We start from the raw sequence: 25,558 nt of genomic DNA, 5'->3' as shown, positions 1-25,558 counted from the left end.
CTCAGTCCCTGTCCTGATCAAGAAGGGATTCAAGATGGTGTTTGAATCCGACAAGTTCACTATTAGGAAGGGTGAAATGTATGTGGGAAGGGGTTATGCTAGTGATGACCTTTTTAAGGCTTGTGTTGCTATAATGGATGAAAAATCCAAATTTGTGTACCCGAAGGCTGTTATTGCCAATAATAATAAAGCAGAGTCTTCAGTTTACTTTGTTGTTTCTCCTTGTCTATGGCATGGTAGATTAGGACATGTAAACTATGGTACAATGAAAAAAACTATCAAACTTGGGGCTAATTCCCAAATTTAATTTGGATGATAACCATAAATGTGAAACATGTGTTGAAGCAAAGTTTGCTAAAAAAACCTTTCACTCAACTGAGAGAAGCACTGAGCCTCTAGCATTAATCCATAGTGATTTATGCGATTTGAAATTTATTCAAAGTAGAGGTGGAAAGAAATACTTCATTACTTTCATAGATGATTGTACTCGGTTTTGCTATGTCTATTTATTAGCAAGCAAAAATGAAGCTTTGGATGCTTTTATCAAGTATAAAAATGAGGTAGAAACTCAACTTGATAAAAAGGTCAAAACTCTTAGGTCCGATAGAGGTGGAAAATATGAATCTGCCTCATTTGATGAGTTATGTGAAAGTTTTGGAATAATCCACCAAACTACTGCTCCATACACTCCTCAGCAAAATGGGATTGCTGAAAGAAAAAACAGGACATTAAAGGAGATGGTTAATGCCATGTTAATAAGTTCTGGTTTACCTTAAAACATGTGGGGGGAAGCAGTTTTAACTGCCAATTATATTCTTAACAGAATGCACTACAAAAAGACAGATAGTATTCCATATGAAATGTGGAAAGGAAGAACACCTTCTTTCAAATACTTGAAAGTGTGGGGGTGTCTTGCTAAGGTGGCAGTACCTCCACCAAAGCAAGTCAAACTTGGACCTAAGACAGTTGATTGCATATTTATAGGATATGCACAAAATAGTAGTGCATTCAAATTTTTAGTACACAAATCTGAAATTGATGACATCCATGTTAACACAATCATGGAAACAAGAGATGTTGAATTTTTTGAGGAAACATTTCCTTATAAAAATACAAAAAACTCTCAGAAAAGGGTTAGAGAATCGAATTCTGAGAATGAGAATCAAGAGGCTGATGAAATAGAATCAAGAAGGAGCAAGAGATGAAAAATCTCTAAATCCTTTGGTTCAGACTATCTAACATACATGATAGATAGTGAGCCTCAGACATTTAATGAGGCAATGTTAACTCAAGAAGCTCCATTCTGGAAAGAAGCTGTAAACTGCGAAATAAAGTCCATTCTAAGTAATCATACTTGGGAATTGGTTTATCTCCCTCTGAGGAATAAACCAATTGGATGTAAATGGATTTTCAAAAAGAAGCTTAAAGCTGATGGTTCTATAGATAAGTACAAAGCAAGGCCTGTAGCCAAGGGGTTTAGACAAAAAGAGGGTCTAGACTACTTTGATACTTATTCATCGGTCACGAGAATTACATCCATTCGGATGTTAATTTCCATAGCCTAGCTATATGAATTGCAGATACATCAAATGGATGTAAAAACTGCATTCTTGAACGGTGAACTTGATGAGGAGATCTATATGGAACAACCTGAAGGGTTTAAGGTCAAAGGACAAGAACGTAAAGTGTGTAGGTGTGTAGGCTTGTCAAGTCATTATATGGACTTAAACAAGCTCCTAAACAATGGCATGAGAAATTTGACCAAGTGATGATTCGGAACGGATTCCAAATCAATGAGTGTGACAAATGTGTTTACACCAAAGTCGTTAACAACGAATGTGTAATCGTTTGTCTATACGTTGATGATATGATAATTCTTGGACATAATATTGAGATAATCAATAGTACCAAGAAAATGCTATCAAAGAATTTTGATATGAAAGACTTAGGTGAATCTGATGTGATACTAGGCATTAAAATTTCAAAAAATTCGGAAAGCCTAGCTTTATCTCAATTACATTATATTGAGAAAGTGATTGAAAAGTTTAAAGGACATGGCATCAAGGATGCTAATAATCCTTTTCTCCCTCATCTAGTCTTATATAAAAATACTGGTAACAGTATTGAACAGTTGGAATACTCTCGGGTTATAGGCAGTCTCATGTATATTATGAACTGCACGATGCCAGAAATTGCGTACTCTGTCAATAAACTAAGCAGGTACACAAGCAATCCTGGACATGAGCATTGGAAAGCTCTATTAAGAGTATTAGAGTATTTGAATAAAACCAAGGAAAATGCTTTGCATTATGGTAAATACCCGGCTGTTCTAGAAGGGTATAGTGATGCTAATTGGATTTCAAATTCCGAGGAGTCAAAATCAACTAGCGGCTATGTATTCACCCTAGGGGGTGCGACAGTATCTTGGAAATCCTCAAAACAGACGTCAATAGCACGATCAACGATGGAATCAGAGTTCACACTTTGGATAAAGCTGGTGAAGAAGCAGAGTGGCTTCGTCACTTTTTAGAGGATATTCCAGTATGGCCGAAACCTGTGCCTGCAATTTGCATTCACTGTGATAATCAAGCTGCAATTGCAAGGGCGCAGAATATGATATATAATGGTAAGTCTAGACATATTTGTCGTAGACATAATACCGTTAGGCAGTTGTTCTCAAATGGAATAATTTCCATAGACTTTGTGAAGTCTAAAGACAATTTAGCGGATCCGTTTACAAAGGGGTTGAGTAGAGAGCAAATTGACTGCGCATCAAGGGGGATTGGCTTGAAAGCCTTATAATAATGAGTTATCCAGATGGAAACCTAACCTAGCAATTGGAGATCCCATGGACTAGGTTCAATAGGACAACACAAGTTTGTGTAACTCAAGTGAGCACTTTGAAATTTTAATTCCAACCCATTCCTTGGATGCACTAAGTGCTAAGTGAGTATCAAGGTTAAGCAATGCTTTTAATGATATCTATATCTTGTAAATACAAGTGGAGTATTAGAGGATACTCTTGATAGGATATCAAGTGGAGTAAGGCCGATTCTATGAAAATCTTTAAAGGCGGGATTTTCTAAAGCACTCACTGAACCCAAGATGTTCAGGGCCGAAATAATGAATACAACCGAGAACCAATTAAGAACTGGATTAGTGCTGTGTGAGATTTATTGACTAGGCTTACATAAACAACTAGCAGTTCAAGGCATTAGTCCACAGACTAGTTAAGTGAGTCCGGTAAGTTTTCACTAAGGAAGGTTCAAAGCCAAAAGCTACCTATCCTGATGCAGTACTTCTCCTAATGTACTCTCAGACTAACTTCCGTGTCTGAATTGTCGTCTATTATCATTCAATGTGGGGGATTTTTGGAAAATAATGATATTAAATATCATTAAGTGTAGTTGAATGAAATATACTTCATTCCAAGACACATTTTCCACTCATGCATAATTCTCATAACATTGGTGCATAATATGACCAATTCAAAGTTAGTTAAGGTCCTCCCACAAAGAATGTGGGTTGTTTATGGTCAATGATTAGTGGAGATAATTTCACAATGAAAGTGGATGGTTAAGATAGTATATTTGGTCAATTATGAGTCCTAAAAATCAGTCCATATTGTTGATTTTGTGGACCATTTTGTTGCAATGCTCTACTATAAATAGAAAGCTTAGTTGTATAGTTGAAAGACAACAAAAAACTATTATTTTCCTCTTATTCCTTTGTTCACAAATCTGAGAGTACATTCATTGTGTGGTATTGAAGTGTCACTTACACAAAAAGAGTGTTGTATCTTGGGAGGTGCTTGTCTGAAAAGTGTTGACACCAAGTGGCTGGGGCAAATTCACCTTAAAGAGATTCGCATTCGCGTACCTCGCTCTCGTCTTCACATGTTCGGTAACACTATAGTTTGGTTTGCTAATTTTACACCCAATTGTTACTCAATATTGTTATTAAGTTTGATGCATGTGATATATTGAGTTTCTGTTGATAATCATATATATTGTTCTACCTTTCAAATGTTTTTTGCTATACACTACAGGTCATAATAATTTAATATACAACAGTTTTCAATATATGAAAACTCGTGGAGAACAATTGGGATAAATTACAATGTATTTTTATTGCTTTGAATTATTAAATGTTTTTTTTTGTTTTCGATCTATATTCATAAATTCATTACATAAAGAACCCCAAAAAAATTTCTGGGGGCACTGCTCCCGGACCCCACACCACTTTTGTGCCTTCAATGATCACAATTTCTGGGTCCACCACTGGCCCAAATGGTTAAGGTTATAAAGACGGACTCTATGTATGAAAAAATTGTAGATGCTCATCCCAAAGTGCCTAGTTTAGTGAAATTATTAATGGCTAAGGCTATGAAAGATTGTCTAATGGCTCCAGGTGGTGTTGTGTTACTGTTCGATATTTTCTACATTGGATAAGAGATGTCATGTTTCCAACAGTCAGGGATATGAGTGTTTGGGTTATGGATAGTATGTGTTCAGGTGTGCTAGGACTTGTTGTTAGTCCAAAGATTTTTTGACAAGGGTTGCACCAAATCTGACCTCTTCACCAAACAAGCTGTGTGTAGACTGAGAACACAAGACTGCTGGTTCAAGGTTGTCTTCCTAGAAAATGACTTAAAATTCAAAATGTATCAAGTGGAAAAAGCATGAGATAAGATATTAACACCATAATAAAAGGACTCCTATTGAAATAAAATGAAAAACAACACATTGCTAGAATGCATCAAGAATTTCATTGAATGAGAACACATTCCAAGATATACTTGGCCTGCTTTACAAGCTAAATAAGAAACATAGATGCGAAGGCGTGAAGATAAGGGCTAAGCTAGAAACTAGTTGGCTAGAGTCATGCTAATTGAAATGATAAGTGATCGGAGTCACTGCCTAAGAAAGCAGCAAAGATTTGAAGACGCGGGCTCTTTGTTTGATGCGGTGTGATTATAGACTTCTCTTCAGTTTCCTTTTAGGGACAATGCCAAGCCGGTACCCATTAGTGTACTTTTGGACATTTAGGTCTAACAAAAAAATATATGGACATAAAAGTACTCATGGAATGATCATTTACCTTTATATCCAACCTCTTTCTTCTCTTTATTTTCTTTCTTTCTTCTCCATCTCTTTTTCTTATTTTTCTCTCTCCTCTCTCTTCTTCTTCTTCTTCTTCTTCTCCCCTCTCTCTCTCTAGATCTATTTTTTCGCAATTTAAAACTGAAAAAATTTTAGATCTATTGTTTCTATTCTTCCTTACTTTTATTTAGGTGTAAATGTTGGGTACATGATTTTTGTTCAGGATTTCCTTGAGTTTATGAGTGCTAGATCTGAAATAATTAATCTGTCAAGTTCTGCAAAATCATTCAAACATGTTTACGTTACTGTTTCATAATAAACAAAACCTTTGTCATATTTCTTACTAGAGCAAATGATCTTTAAAAAAATACTCAATCTATAGTACATGATTCTGCATTACAATGCCAATACATTAACATGATAATGTAGGTCAATATTAGTCTAATATTAATTTTTAACAGTAACATGATGATGTTATTGTTTGAAACAGTAACATGAAAGAAAATCTCAAATCCAGACGATTTCGGCAACGATTCGCTACATCACCACATCCGTTAGACTCCCCTCACAGTAACATACGATCTCAGATCTGTAATAATATTGAAACAGTAACATATTATCTCAGATTTGTATGATCTCAGATCTGAACTCAGATTACGATTTCAGATCTCATATTACATCTCATATCTAACAAAATAAAGACGAAAACTAATAAAAATAAGAAGAAGGATAATAAAAAAATGAAGAAAATGATGGTGGAGGTGCGATGGTGGTGGGGGAGCGACGGTGGTGGTGGTGGTGGCGGAGATGGAGGCAAACATGACAATGGTGGAGATGGAGAGTATGTGTCTTAAATCTAGGTATTTTTTTTATATCCATTCCTACTGAAGAAGAATGACAAATGTGGGATTATGTAATTATCAATTTTTAAAATAAGTACTTATGTGGAAAAGAGGTACTTATATGGCAAAGTGTTTTTTTCTTTGACCTAAGTGTCCAACTTTCATATAATAGGTACTAATATGTCATTTTCCATTCCTTCTATACTCTTCATGGTGACCATGGTAACCTTCAACTCCTGTTCCCCTTGGCATGTTATGGACATGTGCAAACGTGTAAGATCATAGGGAACTTGTAACACCCCTCTTTTAGGGTGCCACATGGCACGGTAAATTGATCAAAAGTCAATCTCGTGACCTTTGACCCAACCACTGTAAGCCTTATCGAGCAAAATTAAATAAATACAACCTTAATCATTAAACATATTTCTTATTCTTACAATATCTCAAGTTTAAACAAACTTTATAAAAATAGTATTCTAATACCACGATCTCTAAGGCCATGTCCTCCTTAATCTCCTCCGAAAGTCTTGAATTATTTTTCTACACGATTGAAACGTGCAAGAGAGGTCAGCGGGGCTATATTATCAATTTAAGAAACTAAAAATGACATTTTCAAAACACACTTTTAATTCAAGAAAATAAATAGTCAATCATCTCAAAATTTACTGTTCACGACCGTAGAGAATTCATGTTTACAGAGTAAAGGTTAGTCATAGACTAATCCCTTACTAGGCTTAGTCGAAACTAGCGTCAAATCACATTTCAAAGTATGGTTTTATCATACACTAAATCCATACTAAGTCTACTCGAAACTAGCATCAAATTCAATCAATCGCCTGAGTTGGTATTAAACCACCCATTTGGCGAAATCACCCACAACCGGGCCAGGGTTGAGGGTAGCTATGTGCACATGCTAATTTAATAAAATCCACGTATCACTTCACCGAATTGTCAACATAGAATCAATAGGTTTTTTTTTTTTAAAAAAATCAACAATCCAAAACGAATTTACCCTTTTAAAACATAGACAAATTTTTCTCATTTTCAACTCAACACCATATTCCAAAACATGTTTCATTAAAAATTCAGCAACCAATACTACTTTTGTGAGTAAAGATATTTCTTATAATATCACAAATCAATCATAAAAATAATCCAAAATTATATATATAACCCACAAACGATCTTCTTGTTCTTCGTGAACATTTCTTATATCAAACCGATTTCGTAAACAAAGTATCACAAAATATTTTCGCATATTTTTATAAAAATAAAACTCAATAAAATATTTTATATCACAAGGGCGCCTCACCTTATAGTGTCTACTAAACCTTTAAGTAGGTGCTTTCCCTTTAAGTTTATCAAATACCAAATCAGGGTTCTCATCCACTTGCTCTATTTAATTAAATAAAATACATAAATCACAAAAATCCTTAAGCCACTAATCCACACCAAATATAACCCACACACATTGTACTAAACATCAAGTAACCCTTCTCACCATTCTTTGCTCCTACCCAATACACATTCTCGGTCTAATTTAGGTAACAAAGAAGAAACAATGTACAATTAATTTGACTAAAACACAAAGTGTTATTGTGGATAAAAATTAATATACGATTTAATAAATTTGGGTTGTGTTAACAACGTGAGTCTCTAAGTATGATAGCTTCAATAACCTCATGTTTTCTCTAAACCACAAATACCAGTTTATATACATAAACAAAAGTACACTCATAAAAGAAAAACCCAATCAAATTCAAAGAAAAAAAACCTTCTGCAATTCCTCCAACTTTTGTTATTCACCAGATTTGTAGTAGCCAAATAAAACAAGAGTACCTTTCAACATCTGATGGGTTTAATAACTCGGCAATTGATACGTGTTTTAGGACGAACATAATGGTATTATGCAAGCTAAATTCGTACAGTAAAATGTCAAGGCGTATTGTCTAAATTAAGAACAAGGCTTTTGATTTATTTCCTTTAACAGTTTCATAATACAAGAAACAAATCTTCCAACAAACTAATATCAAATACAGTACACAGATTATAGAACCTTAATAATCTGATATGTCATACTACATTGATTCGTGAGCCAAATTAAAACTTCACATACTTTGTTTGTGATATTTAATGACCTACACAAAATCACGACATGTTTATTTATCTTCGATTATTAGAGAAACTTACCAGAAACTAAATCCTCGAACACAACCTTGATCCGATTCAACCCTCTATCACAACATCGATTAGACCAAAGCCAACACCTTGCTCAACAAATCCTAATACCTTAGTTCTCTGTTTGCACCAAACCCAAAGAACAAATATGAGAACATCAACCCTTTTTATAAACTAAACCATCATTACTCCTAGCAGCCTTTGGCCTTTGGATGCCCGTATGTTACCACCTTCAACCCACTACTATAACTCTTTATTAAGCTCATAATTTCCCCAATAATAGCCTTTAATGAACCACTGTAACTTGCAACTTAAAGAATGGAAGCTTATGATATTCTATCATCTCGCAAGTATGTCCTTCTATGGACTCCAAAACCACAGCTTAGACGTAGATAGCTTGGCCCATATTTCTAACTCTTCTAACCAATACTAGGTCCAATTCTTACGTACCAATTCACTAATAAGCCCATTTTCACTTGAACCAACTCAAAACAATTCTATGGAGTAACCCATTTCTATTTGTCTAAATCTATATATACACATCATTCCATAATAGCCTTGAATAAACCACTGTAACTTGCAACTTAAAGAATGGAAACTTATTATATTCTATCGTCTCACAAGTATATCCTTCTATGGACTCCAAAACCACACCTTAGACGTAGATAGCTTGGCCCATATTTCTAACTCTTCTAACCAATTTTAGGTCCAATTCTTTGGTGCCAAGTCACTAATAAACTCAAAACAATTCTATGGAGTAATCCATTTCTATTTGTCTAAATCTATATACACATCATTCCATAATTTCCACCAAACCCATTTAATCTAACCAAGTTCAACTACATAAATATATAAATTTTATTTATTAATGTTATCAAATCAAAACGTTGTACACGTGGTACTACCTATTTACACGTGGCACTAGGCCACTTGTTACCAAATTTTTGGAATGTTATAGAACTTCTATCTTACTTGTTGTTAAGGTTACTGAGCCAAAGTGCTTCATAACTGCAACAACCTCCTAGTAATGGACATCATGGTGAACATCCAGGGTTGTGCTCCTTCTTCATGGTAGATGTGAAAATACTTGGAACTTTTTCCTCTTTCCAACTTCCTAGATTATAAGCTTCATGCTTGCAACTGATGGAAAATGGATGACAAATGCCATCTTGGTAGTCTTTTGTATAGTTGAACGTGGGATGATTTTGTCTTCTTCAAAGTGTAGGGCGATCGTGTTTTGGGTCTTTGGTAGTTATGTAGCTGCTGAAAATATATTTGAGAGAAAATAAGAACGTTTAGTCAACAAATTCTGATTTCTTCTGAGCTTATTTGCACTTATTCAGCTAACATCTTAGATTCTGTTGAGCTAATTGTTTCAACTCAAGATTAAAAAATTAAGACAACATATCTTTTTTGCTCAAAGTTTTTGGACACCAAGTTTTGGACATGCCTGATTTTCAACAACTACATCCTGGATTTTAGGTCAGCTAGCACCAAATTTACGTATAAAAAACATGAGCAAACGTTAATCCAAAATTCCTCTATCCTCGCCATGTGTCAACTGAAGATTTGTTGATTATGGCATATTGTGTATCCCTCATTGCCACATATCAGCAGGTGATTGGAGGTCATTTTCGGTAAAAAAATGGCCCATTTCAAACCTTTCTCATATTTAAAGAGGAGGATTTGGATTGTAACTTTTGAATTTACCCTTAATTGCACACCTCTCAAAAATTTCAAACCATCCTTCCAAGTAGGATTGGGATTGGGATTGGGACTGGGTTGGTTTTATCAACCATTATCGGCAGACCGATAATCAACCACCAACTGACCCATGGAGTCAGGCCGATAATATCATCCGACCCATGCAAAGGTGGGTCGGTTGGTGATTTCCAAAATTCATAAAAGTTGATAATTATCGGCCAATCGACTATTAAAAAAATTAATATAAATTATAAAATTAATAGTATTTAAGTTAACTAGTGAAGTATATTTTGTTAAATGTTAATTATTAATTTATTATGATTTATTGTTATTTATTTTATTTAAAACGAAAGTCACAATTACCAGCCAGAGCATCCTCTGAGATTCATTGAGTGAAAAATTAAATTCTCATTCAAGTTAATTCAAAATGAACCTGATACAGACTAATATATGTCAAAGCTACAAAAATGTCATAGTGACATGACCTGAGAATAATAAAATAAATGAAAAATACATTTGTTTGTTTTAAATAATAAAATCCAGCTAGATAGACAAAAACGGTGCACTTTGATAAAGTGGACCAAAAATAGATTTAACTTTGACTTGGTAAACAAACTCTGGTGTGGTTAATCATCATGATTAAAAACCACGAATTAGGTCTAGAATATTCGGACCCTTTCTTCCTCTTGCAGCAAAAGACTCTCCTTCCTCTTGCTGCCATAGCCGAAGGGCTTGAAGGGCTTGCAAACAGAAGATGGGAGTGCGAAGTTTAACATCCTCTCGTGCAAACCCAACTCCTTCCTCCTCATGTCTGCATCCAAGTTCAATAGAGTCTCACCTTACGACGATCTTCCACCAATAAACCAATTTATTTTCTTTTTTTACAATTCCTAGAGCAGGAGGAGTAGCACTACAAGTTTCCTCATCTCAAATGTCCATAATCGGATAGAGATTCATCCCTATTGATGTCAAGAATTCGATCTTCCAAATTCGGTATTTCTGTGTCGGGTATACTTGTCACCCGACCTAACAACCGACCAAAAAAGGTCGATTGCCAATCGACACCCGACCCACAAAGATTGAGCCGATAATGGTTTCCATAATTGGGCAAAGTCGGTTTGTCGAGTCGGTTGCATTATCGACCGATAATCACTCGACCTAATCCCAACCCTACTTCCAAGCCTATTAGAGAAAAAACTTTCTGTCAATTTCTTCTTTTGTAAGTGGTTCACCTCCACAAGGATTCTGGTAGAGTTGAACCCTTCCATGTTTCATCTTGCTTCTTCATCTCCATTCTTTCTCAAACCATTCTCCCTTCAAAACTCTTCTCTGCAATAGACTCTTTTCTCTACAATGACTAGCCCCAATTATTGTCACTATGCCTCTGGCCCTAGGATTCATGTCTAAGAAGTCATTGTGAAGGAAGGAATACCTATCAGTGCTCACCCTCATCTTCAAGTGTCAACTCTTGTTTTCATCCCTGAGCGATTTGGTTTGACTCATTCTTTCCTTGGCTCTTTCACTAAGTCTCTTCAACCATTCTATCCTCTCTGTGGTCAAAGGCTCCCTTTTACTCACCCCCATGTATGAAACACCTACTTCAAAACTTTCCAATTGCGTCTCTAGCCTACTGAGGACCCATGGTATAGGGCATGGTTAGGTCACTTGTATCCTCATCTGAAAAACTCGTGGAAAAAGCTAGGTATTCATGACTTTTTGTTGATTATTGAACAAAAGATTCATGTGGATAAGACACTTCTTTGCACCGCAACTCAGTTATAGGAAGTGGGGACCAATTCTTACCATTTTCTGGCTAGATTCATAAGTCCCACTCTCTAGGATCTTGCCTTCATTCTCAGGATACGCTTCAATGGTCCACAGGCCAATAATATCATAAAAGCCTCTGATAATCTTTCTTTCTCCTATGCCAAAGTAAGAGATATGTCCTACTCCTACTGGTTGAAGACATATGTAGAAAACAACGAAGTTGTCTCTGAAGAAGAGCATACCCAGTTCCTAATCTTTTAGATCAACAAATTTGTTTTCTACGTAAGCTCCTCCAAGATTACCTAAGATTTTATCAAGCATCACCTATGTTGGACTCACGATATTATGCACTCCTTTGCTCTCATTGTTTTGGCCCTCGTCTATCAGGCTATGCGATCTTTCATTCAATCAGGCTTTGAAAGTTGCCTAGGTCCTCTCTAGATAATGTAGCTTTGGCTGTGGGCATATTTCAAGCCTTTCCGTCTTGAGAGCAACCCAAACTCCTCTGACCTAGACTATTTTGACCTTCAATACAAAGGCGTCACTCCCCTAGACCATGAGTTCAAGGATTGTTTTTCTTATTTTTATCACGACTTCACTGCCACAGATGATTTCTCTTGGTTCCCCTTTGACCACAGTCAAGCCCCTGGTTGACTGAGTGTTAACCCAATGGACCTTGAATTTGATGAAGATACTAAGAATGCCATCCTTCTATGGATCAATTTCTTGTCCTCCAGAAATTTTCTCTATTATTTCGGCGAATCTCCTCACAACAACAAGTACGGGGTTGAGTATTACAATGCTGCCCAACTGGCCCGACAGTTTGGCTTAGTTCAAATGGTTCCCCTAGCCAACCTAGATAGCCATACTCAAGTTTTGTTCCTAGGCCTTCAAATGTAGATGCTTTGGGCTCTTCTAATTCCACCATTCTCACTGAAGACTAGATAATAGGTTTACAAGTCCTTAGTGTCAAAAAGCCCGAATCTTGTCTGCATCATTCCATATTTTTCAATCTGAAGACAACTATTGAAGATACCCTCCAGGCCTCTAACTTTATTGAAAATGTCCGGAGAAGACTTATGGCATTCCTGAAAGACCTCCCCATTCTTATCAAAGATTTCAGTAGCAATATATTATCTCTTTTTCTCTTTTCAATAGCAATTTTTAATTGACCATGCTCTTTCTTTACTTTAATCTCGAAAAGGTAAATATTACATGGCAATAAGGTATAACTTGTACAAATCTTTCCATATTCCAATTCGATATTCGTTCGTACAACTATTTACTCGATCGCGGACATTTCTAAAACTCCTTTGACAGAGGAACAAATACAATTTTGACAAAACTCATTGTCAAACCTCTTTTAGATATTCTATGAATGTTGAAAATATAAAATATATGGAGCTCGCCAATTTGAATCGAAATTTTTTGTAAAGTTATCCATAACTGTATAGGCAAAACGAGACTTCATTTTGCTTGAACCACCTAAAATTTCCTTTATTTACTGTAGGACGTGTCTCCTTTCAGGATTCATTGACTAGAAGCTTACCGTTCTATTTTTGTTTAGAATTGACTTCAATAAGATTTCTATTTCGCTAAATAGTTATTTAACTTATACATATACAAATAGGATTTTCTAGCTTTCACCTCATTTTGTTTTTTTTTCCCTAAAAACATGAAGAAAGAGTTCAGAATAGAATTCTTCATTTTTTTAATAGCAATGCAATATATAATATTAGAAATCCTTTTATTTAAAAATCTATTTTTTAGAATCTATATAGTTTATTTTAGATAGTTATATTTAAAATTATAGGGCTATACGGACTTGAATCGTAGACCTTCTCAGTAAAACATATTCAACTTATTATTGTCAAAATGATTCTAAACTCTTTCAAAGACCCGACATGCATTTTTTTAATTTTTTTTTTGTATAGGGCTCTTTCAATAACTGATAATAGTACAAACTTAAAGGCTCCCATCCAAACGACAGGGGGTATAGATGTCAAACAAACCTGACCCCAATCTATCGTCGTAGAAGCTGTTCCTAGGAAAGATTATGCCAAACAAACTATACAAGCTCATAAATCAAGTACGGAATGAGCCTTGTCTACAACTTGATACCTATTTTTCTATGCTTATATATATATATATATATATATATATATGTAGAAGAATTCTCCTATAAGTACACAAAGTAAGGATATAAAATAAGTATACATATCTTTACTATTGAATTAAAACATATGGGATCCAAAACAGTGGGTCTTACTAGTCATTTCACTTAAATCAATCGTCAAAAAGCTATACTTATTTTATGTCCTTACTTTGTGTACTTATAGGAGAATTCCTAAATATATGTGTGTGTGTGTGTGTGTGTGTGTGTGTGTGTGTGTATATATGTATGTACAACCCGTCTCTTATACGGGATCATTTTGCGGTATCGAATATCGACCGTTTGATCAATCTCACCGTTTAACATATGTCACCCTTTTATTTGCTGAAACTTCTCTCTCTTTCGATCTCTGATTCTTTGTCTCTCACGTTATCCCAGTTGCAACGCATCCTCCCTCAATCGATCACCTCCGAAGGCCATAGCCTCTATCATTCGACCACCTCCGACCACCAGAAAGAGTAACCTCCGACCGCCATAGCCTCCTCAACGCAATATCCCAATTTCAGCGCCTTATCTCTCAATCGATCACCTTCGATAGAGAGCCACCTCCGGTTGACCGATGACACTCAATCGGCCAAAAACACTCAACAGGAAGACCACCCCGAAACCACAAATCCCCAAATCGACCTCCATCAAGTAAGTTGCACTTTTGAAGTTTTTGTTGCCTCGTTTATTGTGTATGAATCAAACTTGAGTACAACTTACAATGCAAGGTAATTTTTGATGTATTTGGTGTTTTGATTTAATGATATTCCTTAGTTGGTTATGTAATGTGGTGCGTATGATGTTTTGTTTATGTTCCTACGAGAAAGAGGGGTTTAACTAGAAAAGGATGTAATGCAAAGACTACTCTTGTGAAGTCATATTTTAATAAAAATTTCATTGTTTCAAAATTTTATGAGGTCCATAATCATGTAATGACGACACCAAGAAAAGTTCATTTACTATGGTCTCACCGTCCATGTGCTCTACCAAAAAATCCTTAACACAACAATTTAGTACAGCAAATGTGCCAATTCATCAGCAAATTAGTATCTTAGAGTTAGAATCTGGAGGCATAGAAAATATTGGGTGTATAGAAAGAGATTTTTACAATGCACGACGAGATGAGGTAAAATTGTATGCTGGACACGATGCTCAAATGTTGTACGAGTATTTCGAATCTCAAAAGGAAAGAAATCCAAAATTTTATTTTGTGGTCAATACGGATAATGAAAACAGGATCACTCATTGCTTTTGGGCAGATATGCAATGCAGACAGACATATCAGGCGTTTGGGGATGTAGTTCTCTTTGATACAATTTACAATACAAATAGATATAGTATGATCTTTACACCCTTGGATGGGGTCAACCATCATGGACAGACTACACTCTTTGCATGTGCATTCTTAAGTGTTGAGACAACTGAGTCATTCGTGTGGCTTTTGAAGTAGTTGTTGTCATGTATGCCAATAGGCCCACTCAAAATGATTATCACTGATCAAGACCCTGCAATGGGAAAGGCCATAGCTGAAGTATTGCCAAATACTGTTCATAGGTTTTTTATGTGGCATATTTTGACTAAGTTTTCAGAGAAGTTAGATGCAATCAAATGGAGAGATAATTACAAACAGTTTCATAATCGTATATGGAATTTATCGAGTCTAGACGAGTTTGAGAGTGGTTGGGCCGAGGTTGTCGAGCAAAATGGATTGTCTACAAATAAATGGTTAAAAACAGTGTATGATCTTCGTTTTATGTGGATTTCTGCTTATGTTAATGGCACATTCTCTGCAAGTATTACAAATTATTATTAGAATACTTGAATTAGTTGTAAAAATTTCCATAACTCTTATATTTGATTGACTGTGTTTGATTTTAATGTAGGTATGTCTTCCAGTCAAAGAGCTGAAAGTTATCACGCATTTTTCAAGTTGTATGTATCAAAAAAATACTTTGATGGATTTTGTGGTTAGATTTACCACAACTCTAAAACACCAAAGACATCAGGAGCTTATGCTTGATCATAAAGATATTAATGAGCAACCCATTATCAAAACTATGTGGGCCTATAGAGAAGTTCATGACAAAAGTGTACACGCAAACCATATTTTACAAAGTCCAAGAGGAGTTGTATCAAGACATGACATATATGGCCACAATTGACTATGCAGAAGAACATATGAGCTGTTACAATGTTGTGCGAGTTGATGGGAGTCCACACAGAGTAAGAAAAGTTGTTGATGACAAGTCATTGAATCGTTTGGATTGTAGTTATGGAAAATTTGAGTCAAATGGTTTCCTATGTCAGTACATATTTGCCATTATGATCTGCAAAATGCAAGTGTATGCTACACTACCAGATATATATGTATTACGCAGATGGACAAAAGCTACAAAGAGTTCTACTGGCATTGGTGATGTACGGGATACCTTTGATAGGGCAATCGTTCTGAGGCAAAATACATTGCACAAGTTGACCTCAAATATCATTGTTGACTCTGTGATCAATGAAGACACTTATAAGTTTGTAGTAGACTCATTGGAGTCCCTTCAATGTAATTTCAATGCGTTCACTCTCAAAGATGGAGGACAATCTTCTGCACTTAGTATTGCTCTGTCACAACCTGTCTACAATGAGCCTAATCAGGTTAGGGCAAAAGGTTATGGAAAGCGGCTCAAGAGAGGCAAAGAAAAGGCGATACAGAAAGATAGACGTTGCAATGGTTGCTGTTTATATGGATAAAAACATGACATTAGGAATTGTCCCCTACTCAATAACAAACAGAAAACATGTATGGTTTTGTTGTATTTTTTAAAAAAATTAACGTGGATGTTGATTTTACCACTATGTGATGTTTTTTGCAGGAATTGTTGCTATGTGTTGTTTGGTGTCGGTGACTTACCGTCTATCAAGGAACAATTCCCTATCAGAGAGGTCCCAACTGTAGATTCCCTGGGAACACAAATCTACAAGGATGTCTTAACTCTTGTGGCAACTATTGGAAAAGTTTATTGATATGATTAACTTCATTGTGGGAGTGAAAGTTGGCACCGTTATGGCAGCTGAATGGATTGCATGAAAGAAGGCAGCTTAATCTAGTTTATTTTCCTATGTTTGGTACCTTATTTTGATTTGAAGAAATAACCCTGTAATAGGAGAGATTCCTAGTTTATTTTCATACTATTTAATCTAGTTTATTCTCATATTGTTCTCTTGTTGCTTGTTTTCCATTATTAATTAAAGTCGGTTTCTCAATTATATTCTTGTTCTCATCACTTTTACAGAAAACAAGTGCTTGGATTGTTTAGATGCTGGAATGTGACTATATGATGTCCTCTGTAACGAGATGTTCATTGTGTTCTTATTTGTTGATGAACTTTGACTAAATATGTATGGACGTTTATAATGTTTTAATGTCTTTGTAAGTGGAGCTAAGAGGGTATCATACCTAAGATGGTATTTTGATAGAAAGGAAGTTCAATTTTGGTACAGGGTAACCCCAGAACGCACAAGAATATATAACTCCAAATAATTCGTCTAGATTCATATATGTAGCCATCAACTGCAGTTAAACAACAAAAGAAGACGATTGAAGAGCCAATGATGATATTGCAGCCAAGAGATTCATTACAATAGTCCTTGTAAACACATATTACAAATGGGTTTACAAATGGTATCCGCGCATCACCAAGCACTTTCCCCTACTCAACATAAGTTGTTGATTTCGCACTGTAATCACTAATTGACTAAAACCTTGAGATTGCATACATGACCGCTCAACCAATCTCCCAATCTCGATCCACTTCCTGAAAGCCTTCCTCCCTGCTTCCTCAACCATCGACATCTACGACTTGATGGAGATCGATTTGGGGATTCGGCTTTGGGGAGATGAGGCCGATTTGAGGCAGTGTTCATAGACCTGATGGAGACCGACGATGGATGTCAATAGATGTCAGAGGTGGTTGATTGAGAGGCGATGATGGTTGTCGGAGGTGGTCGATTGAGGTGGGTGCTCGTGTTGAGGAGAGAAAGGAGAAGAGCAAACACGAGAAGCAAAGTAAGAACGAGAGACTAAAGCCTGTAAGATCTTTTAAGCGTCAGATTGATCAAACGGTCGATATTCGATACCGCAAAATGATCCCGCATAAGAACGGGACTCTGTGTATGTGTGTGTGTGTCTATATATATATATATTGGAACCATCCCGAACTCGTCAACAGCCGCAAATCATGTCAATATTGATAAATAACAAGCATTCGTTACTTGATACCTATTTTTCTATGCTTATGCTTATATATATGTGTGTGTGTATTGGAACAGTCTCGAACCCCTCTTGCCAACAACCGCAAATCATGTCAATACTGATAAAAACCAAGCATTCCTTGCAGCAGTGAAAATTGAGCAGCACAGACAAAAAGAATTCCTCCATTCATCTTATACAGACAAAGCCAAGCTTTAAATTAAGAAACAGAATATCCTTTTGTGTTTACCTCAATGTTTCTTGAAAAGGCCTTAAAAACAACAACAATTCTCCAATAACTAAACATACAAAAACTTGCAATCAAAATTGAAATGCAGCAACAAGCTCAAACTCTGCAACGGTTCTTTTTACATATTAAAAAACACCCTGGTAGCTCTTCTCGCATGGATTAACGCATTCAATTCTTTCATAGAAATCCATTCTCCCAAGTTATTATACACTACATTACTCAGCCACCGTGTTCTCAATCACCAGTTTAGAATCTTCATGCTTGTCAAGTTGGCTAAAGTTTCCCTTCTGCTTGAAAAGTTGGCTGTGGTGGTGTCTACAGTAGAGGCGATGCTCATGTGCTACGTAATTTGATGGGCTGATCACGCATCCACCATGGGTGCACCTGAAACAAGTCTTGTGATATGATTTTCCATCAACAGTCACCTGAAGGATGCAGAGCATATCAGTAGAACTACAATCAGAACGACAACGATCATAAATGATTCATCATTTGTTTTCGAATCAAATATTCGACTCACAAATCAAGCAAGCCTTTGATGTATCTAAGAATCAACATTAAGAGCCAAAAAAAATTATAACTCCAAAGATCCAGGGCAGGCCCATTGACATTTTACGTATTTACCTTCTCAATTGGATACACAGTTTTCTTGCAACCAACACATTTGTCTTGTGTACCAGCAAACATGCTTGAAACTCTGCTGTTGGTATTAACCTGGGAGACAACACCCAAAGTAACATAATTTTAGTAGGCCTATATATATAGTTCGTATTACAAGAAAAGCGAACTATAACATGTCGAATACCTGATCAGCAGGTCTATAGACTCTAACATTTTTTGGAGTTCCTGAAGAAAAGAAATTTTTCCAAGAAGTAAGATTAAACAAGCAGATACCAAATGTAATATGACATAAGAAATTCAATAGCTTTCATCTACCTTCAAAACTTTTGTCCAAGCTTCCAGTCATCTTAAACAGTTGATCATAATGGGGCTTGCAATACAAAACACCCTCAAAGGAGCAATAGTTACTCAGCTGCAGAAGCATATAAGGAAGGTGAACGAAGATCATTTGAGAAACAAACTTCTAAAACTTTAGGAGAATAGTGTGGATATTCATGTAAGGAAAAAGACCATGTTTTTTATTTTTCATTTGTTATTTTATTTTGTGTATTTGAAAATTAACCCCAGTAGAAACTGATGGGTAACCACCCAAACAAATGGCCGACGGAGAACTATACCATTGATATGGTTTTTTGATACCTTATCTGTGGCAAACCACATCAAAAATAAGTCAAAAACACCTAATTGAATGCTGGATTGCAATGAGCACATTAAGAAAATGTAGCCAAGATTAAAGTCGCGCTGTTAATAGGGTAATAAGAGCTAAACACAGACTCAAATCAACAAAATTGTATGTGCAGCAAAAAGCAAAAACACAGACCAGAAAGGACTATGGTTCAGGAAATTCGTATGTGATGAAGATAAACATGAGAACCAGAAAAATCTATCGCGTTCTACTGATTGTAATCATGTTCTTAGACTATGGCATATGTAATTAACTATTACTTTACACAAAACACTCATTTTCTGGTCAATTCTTTCAATTTTTCTCTCACAACTACCCCACCCACAAACAACAAAAAAGAAAGCTAGCAAATTTCAAATGCTAAAGCTTTGCAAATTTGAAATTGAAACTTGTTACAAAACTGACCCTCAAACTCAGCCCCACCTACCCCACCTTTTATCAATCAATTGAACCAAGGTTTTCCATCGCGCTTCACTATTCAAATTCTATATGCTGAAAAAGACATTTCTAGCTCTTCAGTAAGGGGGTCCATCATCGACCAAAAAGGATGTGAAACATTGAACGTCCAGGGAATCTAAACATCAACACAAAAAGATCACTCAATCAACAAAGAACAGCTACTTTCCTATAATCCTATCCCAAATCAGACTTGAATACTTGAGAAGGAAATTCAATAGAACATTTGAGAGATCCCAGCTCCAACGGCATAAATTTTCAATTTAATAAAGTCATTAAGTTTGATTATCATCGTCAAACTCAAAACCCATATCCAAAAAAAACAACTAAACACCAAAACTAGCAAAGATTCAAGTAAAAACCAGGCCATACACATGATCTAATCATCATCATCATCATCAGCAGCAGCAGAAGAGAGAAAATTCAATGAACGGGGGAGTGGCAGGGAGAAACAATGACCTTGAGTGTGCCCTTGCAATGGTGGCATCTAAAACAGGCTTTGTGGTAGACTTTGTTGTCAGCAGTGAGTTGATCAACCAAGTAGACAGTCTTGTCACATGCTTTACACTTCTGGGTTGTCCCTCCAAACGTTGCCATGCCTCTCATCCTTCTTCTTCTCTATCGAATGATCCACCCAAATTCAGCAAAGATAACACCTTTATGATGAGAGGAGAAAAGAGACTCCCTCCTTCGATGACTTTAGTAAAGAATGAGACAAAATCAACGCTCCTAGCTGTTTGTCTACCTGTCCTTTGTATGTATAGTTTTGATAATTTTGAAAAAGAATAACTAGTACTGTATGGGAATTTCTTTTTTTTTTTTTTCATCAGGCCTCATAGGGCAAAGACCAAACCCCCCACCCAACCCAACTGTGTGGCGAATTTAAAAAACAGTGTTTTTAATAGAAAAGGGTGGACATAGGTGATCACAATAGCAATTTTTCTTGGGCATGATCATGATGGTACCTACCCATGTTCAGTTTAAGCAATAACTACTCTCATTAAGGTGAATCCGTCACTAAAACCCCTAACGAAAAGACGCAGTTAGAGAAGATCTTTAACAGTTAACACTTGTGGCATTTGGTTCACAAAATTTAACCCGGTCAATGATATGTTAGAAATTATGCAGAGGTCGTAGTATACGGAATTTGAACATGTGACCATCACTGAGAAAAGCCATCGTTAATTGCACTATTGTCCATTATCAGTTTGTAAATAATGATTGTTCATTAGTGCTTGTGTCATATGAATCAGTTATCTTATTCTATGAGGATGTTTGCACTATGCTAGTTGGGGTCTGTGAGTAAAAAACACCATTTAATAGATAATGCACAAGTACCCTAATGAATTAATTTTTTATTTAGTGGTAGTTTAATTTTTAGGATTTGAACCATGATATGATTGCAGTACCCTTTCATACTAATAATAATAATTAAGAAAAAAAACCCATTAGTTAATAAAATAAAAGTTAGTGGGGTAATGATATTGATTCAATAAATCTCAAAGAAATGACATAACTTAGTGGCAAGAAGCTTATCTTTCTAATCTAATCTTGGGTAGGGTCAGTCATGATGACTCATATACTAGCAATTATGAATTATGTTACTCTTTTTTAATGCGGGGGGAGAGAAGAAATGGTATTATTAGTGGTTTGCACATGTCCTTCGCCATTTCAAGTTATTGTTGCCTTTCTTTGATGGCAAAAGATTGAAAAATCAAAGCCCCTTCCAATTAATACTAAGGGCATCTGTAAAATAGGGAACAAAATGATGTTGTTTTTATTTTAGGGAATTTGTTAAGAGAAAAGTTACGGATGCTCTAACCTTGGTGCTAAAAACTGTTCACAAAAAAAACAGAAAGAGATTCACGTTAAGCATTGTGTACCAATAACATTGTGTTCTGCTTATTAATTTTTGGAGTAAAACATAAACAAGAGATCTTTATCATTGTCCCTAGAAAATTTGAAGCAAACCATCAACAATTTACAACATTTTATTAGGCACTTCCACTAGGGATGAAAATTTTTATCCGACCCAACGGCCACGACCCAATTCGTGCGGATTCTCCCCGATCCAATTATGGGACGGGATAAAGTAAATCAATTGCATGCAGGGCGAGGCCATATCTACTTCCTTCCCCTCCCCGCAAGTGATTCTTTCTCACCAACTATGGGACGGGACAAAGGAAATCAACCGCATGCAAGACGAGACCGGATCTACTTCCTTCCCCACCCCGCAAGTGATTCATTTCCACCAATAATGTTCTTAAATTCATATATAAATATACCTAAGTTTTTAGATTTCTTTTATAGATGAATTCTCACATGTGCACCAACTTTACGCATTCGAAATTCAATAACTGTAATAAAGTACAACAAAAGTAGGGACCACACATTTGCTGTGGGATATGCTACATTTATTATTGAAAAATGAGTACGTAAAGTTTGTGCGCATAGTTGATGCGTATGTAATAATGCTTCTTCCTTTATAATTTACAAACATATTTATATGTAAAATCATATATTAACTTGATGTTGTCATTAAAGTCTAAAATTGACTGAACAAATTTTTTTAAGATAAATATATAATTAACTTTATCTTGTTAAGTCAAATTAATAATCACTCTTTAGTTATTGCAATGTTTGTTGGTATTTTGGATTATACATATTGATTTGGTATATTAATGTTGATTATGATCCGATCGGGTTATGATCTGGGTGGGGCCCCGGGCAGGGTAGGCTCGGGTCATACAAGTAGAGGCTAAGGCCGCCATGATCCGCCCCATTGCCATCCTAACTTCCACTTGCACTGCTTGCTTGTTTCCGAGCTTCTTCTCGCATCACTGCTTTCACACATATTTCGTAGCAACATCCTGAAAAATGCACATATAAAATAATGTGAAACAACAATTTACAAGCAACAAAAGAATTACTGCAATTTCTCCATGAGAGATTAAAATTGTTTAGTTATTCGCTGCACCAATTCAAGTAAACATATCAACTCCCAATTTCAGTAAACAAATAAAACAAGAAAATAAGGTAGTTTCCATTAGCCAAGACAAACCAAAAAAGAAAAGAAAAGAGAGAGGAGCTAATACCTTGTCATATTGACATCCATTCATGCGAAGCTCATTTGCAAGATCTCTCCGAGCTATTTTCCAACCATCTTCACTCCAACCATAGAACGATGCAACAACTCTGAACCTACAATAGCCATCTCCAGGGACATCAAAAATTTTGGAAATGTAGGTCTGTAAGAAATCAGGAAACATGGACACCCACTGATTGGTGTTTGGCTTCCTAGTTCTATGAACCTTCAACTTGCCCTTCTGTTTGACATTCTGCTTGGAGTTCTGACTTTGTTGAACATCTTCAAACACATGAGACCCAACAGCATGCTCAAATGCTGAAGGATCACGCTTGGTTGATTTTTCATCTGCTTGAGATGCTTTCAACCCCTTCTGCCCCTTCTTCCTCCCCCTCACATTCACCTTAGGTTTTGGCTCTAATATAGAAGTGCTGCTTGCCTTGCCTAATGACTGGAGCTGTCTTTTTCTTTCTAGCTTTTGAGGCACAGTAGCAAGCTCAAATATCCTCCACACCATCTCCATCTCAGTATCAATCTTCACTTCATCTTTAGGGTCTTGACTGAATGGTTGGATGCACAACTGTCTCCAATAGGGATGTATGTCACTAAGTGGGATGGCCATACCTTCATTTCTATAAATTGTAAGCATATGACCACATGGCAGACCAAAGCATTTCAAATTTGTATGGAGACAGTTATCAGCACTAACCCCTTCACTCCCAATGGAAGAACATTCAGTTTCAATCTTCTCCAAGGCAGCAGTAGATACCACATTCACCAACTCCTTGTAGAAAGGTATCCTGAATTGAATTGGCACTCTAGTTAGACTGTCTTCAAATGAGGCCTTTATATCAAAAACTTGACCTTGAAGTAACAAGTTAATCTTGCTAAAAGACTGGACAAATCCACCAATCGAGTTAGAGAGGTACTTCTTAAGCTTAGAATGGCTGCTCTCAACTCTATTTGTTGTTGTGTTCCTAAGATGAAAAAGCTGATCAACCCAGGCAGCCACAAAGTATGACTTGTATTTACTCAACCATGAATCATTGACATAAGTCAGGGCTTTAGGATGGGCTTTAAACTTGTTTTGCATGTCATTCACTGCCTTATCAAACTCTGCCAATGTTTTGGAATGCATGACAGTGCTCCAACAGCTTATAAAGTCATCAAACTCAGCTTTAAGTTTGAATAAACCAACACAGTTGCTAAGAACATTCTTAGATAGATGTACTCGACATAGCATATTCTTTGCATTTGGAAAAACAGTCTTCAACGCATTCATCAATGCAATCTCTCTGTCACAGATGAAGACACCTGCCAATACTGTCTCAAACAAGTCTTTGAAGCAATTCAAAGCCCACACATAATTGTATTCTTTCTCTGCACTCATATAGCAAAAACAAACAGAGAATGTCTTCTTTGTAGAAGTAACTCCAACAATTTGCAGCAAAGGTAGCCTATATTTATTGGTCTTGTATGTGCAGTCTAGCATAAAAACAAAAGGAAATGCTCTAGCCAGTTGAATTGAAGTAGAGTTACACCAGAACAAGTCTTGTAATACCTCAGTTTCTGGTTCATAACGATGTCTTGTAACATACCCATTCTCAGTTAATAACATGAACAACTGTTGCATATGTGACTTACCAGCAGTCTCAGAAAGCCTCAGAGCAGTTCTGGCATTGTAGAGCGTCTTGATTGTTGATGCATTTGTAGGATCCTTGAGCTTCAGGTGATTCAATATTTCTCTTGCCTTCACCCCTGACCTACTTAGCCTCTCAACAGTGTCCTTCTCCTCTGCAGTTAGTCTGCCTACATATGAATGCCCTTCAAAAGCTTTGACCAAAGCATGGTTGTGCTTTCCATTCATAACAACCAACCCCCATGTCCCAGTTGATGCATCTGTTACTTGAGCTTTCAGAGAAAAGGGGCATTGGCATTTCTTTGTTGATGATTTCCTCTTCTTTGGAACACTTTTTGCCCTGTATCCACCACTTCTCTCACACCCAAATAAAATCCTAGAAGTTCTCTTTTGATCGTTCAAGTTTGATCGTTTGACAACCACAACTACTCCATGCCTACGGCCACATCTCTTCACATACGAAACAACATCCTCTTTACTATGAAATTCCTACACAATCCATAAACCAACCATCAACAATATTTTAAATGACCTCTAAAATACCAGAAAATTCCTACATTTATCAACAAGAAACTGAGTTGTAGTTCATGGGTTGTGTCTGCTTCAACCATCAAAGGAGTATGCGACTCAACAACGTCGCCCTGAAAGCACATGCAATGGTGATCAACCCAGTGAAAGGAGATATATGAACTAAACCCTAGCTTTTGGTCACGGTTGGGTTAGGGTTAAACTTACCAGTTCTTCACCAAAGTTAGGTTCTCTGTCGAACGAGGCTTCATCATCTTCCATCACGGCCTCGTAATCCACATCATCATCGTCGACTTTGCCCAT

At 36.3% G+C, this 25,558-nt stretch overlaps 3 protein-coding genes across 3 annotated transcripts; 1 reads left to right on the top strand and 2 right to left on the bottom strand.

Annotated features, from left to right (window-relative positions):
• The first annotated feature begins 15,890 nt into the window (after positions 1 to 15,890).
• Positions 15,891 to 16,698, top strand: LOC119980703 (protein FAR1-RELATED SEQUENCE 5-like). Its single transcript, XM_038823499.1, has 2 exons — positions 15,891 to 16,473; positions 16,616 to 16,698. Exons 1-2 carry the CDS (start codon positions 15,891 to 15,893, stop codon positions 16,696 to 16,698), a joined length of 666 nt encoding a protein of 221 aa, XP_038679427.1.
• A 1,458-nt stretch (positions 16,699 to 18,156) lies between these two features.
• Positions 18,157 to 20,757, bottom strand: LOC119980368 (LIM domain-containing protein WLIM1-like). The gene is made up of 5 exons (XM_038823040.1): positions 20,463 to 20,757; positions 19,178 to 19,274; positions 19,047 to 19,087; positions 18,866 to 18,955; positions 18,157 to 18,666 (listed from the first exon to the last, which is right to left on the bottom strand). Exons 1-5 carry the CDS (start codon positions 20,607 to 20,609, stop codon positions 18,457 to 18,459), a joined length of 585 nt encoding a protein of 194 aa, XP_038678968.1. The 5' UTR covers positions 20,610 to 20,757; the 3' UTR covers positions 18,157 to 18,456.
• A 2,092-nt stretch (positions 20,758 to 22,849) lies between these two features.
• LOC119980702 (PKS-NRPS hybrid synthetase CHGG_01239-like) lies at positions 22,850 to 25,558 on the bottom strand. Its single transcript, XM_038823498.1, has 4 exons — positions 25,463 to 25,558; positions 25,285 to 25,368; positions 23,099 to 25,216; positions 22,850 to 22,873 (listed from the first exon to the last, which is right to left on the bottom strand). The coding sequence occupies exons 1-4, from the start codon at positions 25,556 to 25,558 to the stop codon at positions 22,850 to 22,852; spliced, it is 2,322 nt and encodes a 773-aa protein (XP_038679426.1).

The sequence above is a fragment of the Tripterygium wilfordii genome, chromosome 16 (genome assembly GCF_013401445.1).
Source record: "Tripterygium wilfordii isolate XIE 37 chromosome 16, ASM1340144v1, whole genome shotgun sequence".
NCBI classification, from domain to species: domain Eukaryota; kingdom Viridiplantae; phylum Streptophyta; class Magnoliopsida; order Celastrales; family Celastraceae; genus Tripterygium; species Tripterygium wilfordii.
Note: the sequence above shows the minus strand (reverse complement) of the source record. Positions and strands in the feature narration are given on the sequence as shown.

Bases quoted from the DNA above. Each gene is read 5' to 3' on its own strand.
- LOC119980703 (XM_038823499.1), top strand. From the start codon at position 15,891: ATGACATATATGGCCACAATTGACTATGCAGAAGAACATATGAGCTGT. The intron at 16,474-16,615 runs GTTGCTGTTTAT...TGTTTTTTGCAG, and splicing joins GAAAGATAGACGTTGCAATG to GAATTGTTGCTATGTGTTGT.
- LOC119980368 (XM_038823040.1), bottom strand. From the start codon at position 20,609: ATGAGAGGCATGGCAACGTTTGGAGGGACAACCCAGAAGTGTAAAGCA. The intron at 19,088-19,177 runs GTAGATGAAAGC...TCTTTTCTTCAG, and splicing joins CTTGGACAAAAGTTTTGAAG to GAACTCCAAAAAATGTTAGA. The intron at 18,956-19,046 runs GTATTCGACATG...GTTGTCTCCCAG, and splicing joins TCTATAGACCTGCTGATCAG to GTTAATACCAACAGCAGAGT.
- LOC119980702 (XM_038823498.1), bottom strand. From the start codon at position 25,558: ATGGGCAAAGTCGACGATGATGATGTGGATTACGAGGCCGTGATGGAA. The intron at 25,369-25,462 runs GTAAGTTTAACC...ATGTGCTTTCAG, and splicing joins CTAACTTTGGTGAAGAACTG to GGCGACGTTGTTGAGTCGCA. The intron at 25,217-25,284 runs GTAGGAATTTTC...TGGATTGTGTAG, and splicing joins TCAGTTTCTTGTTGATAAAT to GAATTTCATAGTAAAGAGGA.